The 6,000-nt window shown below is 35.7% G+C and overlaps 1 protein-coding gene across 2 annotated transcripts; it reads right to left on the bottom strand.

The window, feature by feature from the left end:
- Positions 1 to 2,747: 2,747 nt before the first annotated feature.
- LOC112172658 lies at positions 2,748 to 3,508 on the bottom strand. 2 transcript variants are annotated; one of them, XM_024310093.2, is made up of 2 exons: positions 3,358 to 3,508; positions 2,748 to 3,237 (listed from the first exon to the last, which is right to left on the bottom strand). In XM_024310093.2, exon 2 carries the CDS (start codon positions 3,189 to 3,191, stop codon positions 3,018 to 3,020), a length of 174 nt encoding a protein of 57 aa, XP_024165861.1. In that variant the 5' UTR covers positions 3,192 to 3,237; positions 3,358 to 3,508; the 3' UTR covers positions 2,748 to 3,017. The 2 variants fall into 2 exon arrangements, with proteins under 2 accessions (XP_024165861.1, XP_024165862.1); XM_024310094.2 differs by having other exon boundaries at positions 2,748 to 3,193; positions 3,326 to 3,484.
- Between the last annotated feature and the right edge of the window lie 2,492 nt (positions 3,509 to 6,000).

The raw sequence follows: 6,000 nt of genomic DNA, 5'->3' as shown, positions 1-6,000 counted from the left end.
TGGAATATTTTTGGAAATGGGATTTTCCAAAGGAATTTGTGCTCGTACTAATTTCTAGGTTTGGTTACGGATTTGAGAATATTTTGGCGTGCAGTGCCACGTCATTGGAATGGTTATTTTTCTCGTGAGAGATTGGGGAAGTCTTTTGAATTTTTCGGGATTTTTTGAATGTTTTCTTCACCATACCGGGGTCCAATTACTACTTCTCCTCCTCACGTACTTTGTGTTTGTGAGTGGCGGTTGAGATAGTTTATTCTTCTCCTCACGTGAGTGGCAGTCGAGATTATTAGTTCTCCTCCTCACACAATCTATGTGTGAGTGGCAGTCGAGGTTAGGGGTTTCTTTACCCGTATGGGGATATTTCTTTCCCATATCTTATTATTTTTGGGCTAGCGGGGTCTAGTCCAATGATACGATACTCAGCAGGTTTGATTTCCAGTTTCCTGATTTTAAGAAATAAAATTTTACAAACGTTGCATGCATCGAGGTTTTATAAATTTAAATAAGTGGGAAAGTATTCAAGTTTGCTTCATTTAAATTATCTTGATTGTATATTTTTGTCCACTCACACTAACGTGTTTTTCAATACTTTCCCCTGGGCCATTCGGTTTCAAATGCCCAGTTTGCAGGCGAAATTAGTGGAGGTCGGGCATATGCGGGTTGAGGCATAGTTGTCACTGCTTCCGCATTGTAGGATCTATCGATCCTTCACCCTCTTTACTTTTATTCTACTATTCTAGTATACCTTTTGTTTTAGATTTGCTCTGATAACCGTGAAATTATTGTTATTAAGTTGAGATTTGTGTATTGTGAATTGTAGAATGTTGTGATTTGAGGAGCAGGGTGGCTACAGGAGAATAAGGATGGATGGTTTAGAAGTGTAAATATTTTTCCACAGGTTTTGGATAGTCCTTTTTAGGGGAAGTTCCACCAAATTTTTGGTAGAATTTCTTCTAAGGTGGGCCCCGCAGGGCTACTTTGGATTTCGGGGTGAAATCTGGGGCGGGTCCTGTCATATATGGATTGGATTCATAGTTACGCATGTTCGAACAATTGTGGTTTGAAGTCTACCATAAATGAGCCTACAAGCATTTAGGATAATGATGCTTGTTTTGATCGAAGGGAGCAGGGCTACATCAAAAGCGACAACACCAAGCATAATCAGCAACAACAGACTCTCCTCAAGATCAAAGTGAATTATATTCAATCTGAGGATAGTGTGGCAGGCTTGCTCACTAAGTCATTGCCTAAATTCCACTTTCGAGAAACATGTTGGTAGCATTGTTTGCGGAAGTTATCCGAACTCTCATGACCGTTGTCATCAGAGGGAGATGTCTACATGTATGGTTTCGAAACATGAAGGGTGTGTTGTGCTATTTTTCCTATTCGACCGAGGTTATTTTTTTCCCACAGGGTTTTTGTTACTCTGCAAGGTTTTTAATGAGGCAATGAGAGGAGCACCACGTTTAGGCGACACAAGGGGAAGTGTTCAAGTAAATCTAAAATATGTGTTTGTCCCAAACTCTAAGTTACTTGACCTAGTTGTAATAGAGTTTTGAATTAGAGATATTTTCGGAGATATTCATAGATATCCGATTAATTAATTATACGATATCTTTCCTTGTACAACTCTAATTCTATGTCTTATAATCCTCTATATAAAGATACTCCTATTATCAATAAAAGTACGATTCAATTCTCTTCCAATTTCAATTTTCTTTAAATAATTATAACTTTTATTAATTTACTGACGACAAAATAGTGTTTTCAAGAAAAATTATTGGTCTAAAAACTTTAGAAAGGACTAAAAGAGAATATTTTTAAAATCTCGTTATTTTTGTTTGACCACAATTAAAAGTTGGCCGTCTGTATCAAGAAAAAAAAGTCGGAAAGAGTCGAAGGTTCAAAGTTCACCTCTAGAAAAATCTTCTGTTCGGTGGTGGATTAGTTCAATAGGTTGATCCAATGGACCATTACAAAAAGAACATGTCGGCAAAAGTAAGGATATTTTTTATCTTTGCACGGTGGAATGCAATAAGTATTGAGATAAGATATTTTTAGATATCAACTAATCGAACACTCGAATAGCCCACTGACTCGACCGACAGATAAGACTTTCCGCCGACTAGAGTTGAAACCTATTCTTTGATTCCTTTACGTATGCTATTGTCCGATATCAATAATTCAGAAGCATCCAACGATTCAATTGCAGAAATAAGCCTCCATCTTTATCGTATGCGTGAGCTACCGTCTACTGCGCTTTCAGGGGTCAACTTAAGCTAGCTGCTAGCGTCTGTTGCAAGGCTGTGGACTTACATGCATGAAGCGACATTTACTCTGTTCCCCATTCTATTCCTGCCCTCATCTATCCAGCAAAACCTGTTCGCCAGCTAGCAGATTCTTATTTTCTTTGGGAACCAAATCCAATTTAATATGAAATATGAAATATGCAATTCACGTGTTTTTGGCCTACATTGTGACCAACCAGATTACCTAACATTTTTTTATATTAACCAGATTATCCATCACTAATACTCGTAGCTGGTTAAATTATTTATTAAGCAGCTTATTATATGTCGAGCATTCCAGGGCTAAACAGACCCTAAAGAAACTGAGCGAACAGTATCAATGTACCATTTCAGAGGCTACTGGAACTAGGTAAATTGGTAAACCAAACCAAAATCCACACCAATTTCACAAAGACAGGTATCTATCACGCTTCAGTGCTTGAATACCCATTTTCTCTGTTTATTCAAAAAAAAGTACCCATTTTCTTTTTATTATAATAATGGGGAAATTCAAAACCATCGATCTTTGCGAATTGGCTATCGGCTCTCTGTTTACCAAGCATCAACGGTGCCAGTAGAGCTCATAATACAAATCTCTTCTGGCCCCCAAAGGAATAAGCAAGTGAGTAGAATTTAAACGAACCTGAAGCTTTACATTAGAGATTAGCTGGACTGTACAATTTTGCAGATATAAAACTCATGAGCGCTAGCTAATCTATACAAAGAATCTCAAGGGAGAAAGCCAACAAAAGGAAGATGAGTGCTGGTATAAGCTGAAGTACTTGTAAGATTTGGAGGGAAGTTCTGCTGAAGAGCTATCTCGACTGCTTCTGCTACGACGATGACGAACTCTATGGCCAGCTTCAGTAGCTCCACACACGTGTCCAACCTCAGAATCACCATAGCTGCAATACACTCTTCGCTTTTATGATATAATCCTCTTCGCTTTCTATTCTCCACATCCCATGTGATCGAACGTGTATTTATGCATCCAAATAAAGAAGTAATAAACAGGTCAAAACTAGTCGATACTTTACCTGAAAACACGTGATTTACAAGTGATCATTACCCGTAATCTGAGTTTATCCCAACCGAAATACGTAGATCGGGATTAATGAAAGAGGCAGGTAGAAGTTTGAAGCGAGCCTTAATGTGGCTTTTGGAGGTTTGGGGGGGGGGGGGGAGGACTTGCCTCCACTCGATCTCTCTTGGTATCTATCTCTATCGATCTCTATCTTTTTGTTTGAAATTTGATCATATCTAGCTGACCACAAAGAAATATCCCCTTATGAAGGCAAAGAAACTATTGTTTAAAGCCATATGGCATTCTACTGATCTTATCCATTACAGTACGAATGAGACAGGGTTCGAGACATAGATGAAAAGGACCTGCACTTGGTAATGGCCAATTGTGTTGCTTTATCAAATTTAAAAATGATATGGCAAAAACAATGGTGGATGTAGGTCCGGTGAGTCCAATGCATTTTTGCTACAATAGGATCCACCCAACAAACAAAGGCATCTTCAAAGTTTGAAGTCTCCAATAATTAATGCAACAACTAATTAAAAGTAGCACATACAGTCAGATCCCATAGAGTCGGATAACCACGTTGAATGCAATAGAATTGCCTATATGCTTTTGCTAGTTTTACGTTGTACTACTATTGAATGGGGTATGACATTTTGGTCGGAGAACTACATGGACTAATTAATCTGGATATGTTCACCTAATTAACTTAGATTTGGTTCAATGAATAAGTACATATTTCTCTCCAACCGAACTTGGTCGAGGGCTTAAGTTCAAAACAACACTTCACTCTTAATGTTACAAAAATATATGTCATAAGTTGAGTTCATCAATAAATAAAAGGGGGAATTCATTATAGACCCAATTTCTATAAAATCTAATGGAAAAAAATCCACCTACTATATTTTTTTTCAATTCACACTTAATTATTACCAACTAGAATAAAATAGTCTTTTTTTTTTTTTTTTTTCTAAATTACACATATTGTCACTATTTAAAGCTGATAAATATTAATCAAATAGCAAAATTAACTTTCTCTTTAAATACCTTAATTGTAGATATTTTATTGGTCTCATTATGGATTCAAATTTGCTCACCACCAATATTTTGGTGGTGATTCCACCACTCAATACAAAACTGTCATGAGTTATAAAACATAATTATGGTTAATCATGATGTTTTATTAAAAAATAATTTCAATTAATTCTATATGACGTGACAAGTTTTAATAGGGTGGTAATATCACCACAAAATAAAAGTGGTGAGCAAATTTGAATCCCATTATTATAGCAATTTTCCTTCTACTCATCATTATTGCTAGAATTATTGAGCCTTTCTTTACATTTTTTATTTTTTATTTTTTGAATTGAAAGGCTAGATTTAAATGAATATGAAATTTAATTTTTGGTAATTTAAAATCAATTTACTTGCAACCTGACTTAAAGGTAGAGGTTTAAGTTTTTAACCTATCTAATAGGTTTTTATTTTAATTACAACCTAAAGATTAGACGCGTATGTTTAGCTAACCTCACTAGGAATTTCCATATCAACCTCTTTATTAGGTATTCTATCATTGTGAATTGACCATATTTCTTATGTTAGAAAACTCTAACTTATCCCTATATGCACACTCTGCCAATAATGCCTTCAGACAATAGATGATATCTGTCATCTGATATGTAAATTATATGTTGTGTATCCAGCTGCCATCTCTTACTGCATCAGATCGACAACGGACATCCTTCGTCGTCTCACCTCCTTCACACAACAGAAGTTTCACAAGGCTCTATTGTCTGAAAAACCCAACTTTGAAGGATTTGTGACCTTCTGTCATTTTTAACATAGAAACAACAGATAAATGTTGTTCCAAAAGCATTATGGACAACAGACTTAGACATATATCTGTGGTTTTAATGCTTCTTAATTGACGGGAAAACATGTGTTTCTGTTGTTTGAATATACCAATTTTAGCATTTAATTGACAAATATGTTGTCTGAATTGGTTTTCAAGGTCAATTTTATGTTGCTTTAGATTCTTCTAGTCAACATCTATGTGGTGAGTTCTGTCGTTTGATTGCAATTTCTGTTGTTTGATATTGATTTTGATTTCACTTTTCTGTTGTTTGATATTGGTTATGATTTCACTTTTCTATTGTTCACAAGTAAGAAGAAATAACAGATTATAGTCATTGTAGTTTAGTTTAGTTGTTCCTATATATGTTAATACGTACAACATATATAGTTAATCCTACGTTGGATTGTAACTACAACATCATTCATAAATAACAATCACCAACACTAGTACAAAAATTGAATCAGACGACGGCTAAAAACTGTCGTCTGATGCGGAGCTGACTGTCGTATATCTCGCTGCCGTATGATGAAACATGATTTAGAGAACTGTTGTCTGAAGAACTTGGCATCCATGTCGATAGCATGTCGACAGGCTGTTGATAGCTTGTCGACATTATTAACTGTCGTGTGAACATCACTCAGACGACGGGCAACTTAAGAACCCGTTGTGTGACTGTAATTCAGAAGTCATTTTTTTTGTTATAACTGTTGTGTGATTGTGATTCAGAAGTCTTTTTTTTTTTTTTTTTTATAACTATTGTGTGATTGTTATTCACACAACTAAAACATTGATTGCATCTGTGATCAATATTAGTCTCACACAACAGTTTT

The sequence above is a fragment of the Rosa chinensis genome, chromosome 6 (assembly GCF_002994745.2).
Source record: "Rosa chinensis cultivar Old Blush chromosome 6, RchiOBHm-V2, whole genome shotgun sequence".
Lineage (NCBI taxonomy): Eukaryota > Viridiplantae > Streptophyta > Magnoliopsida > Rosales > Rosaceae > Rosa > Rosa chinensis.
This window is presented reverse-complemented; position numbering and strand designations above follow the sequence as displayed.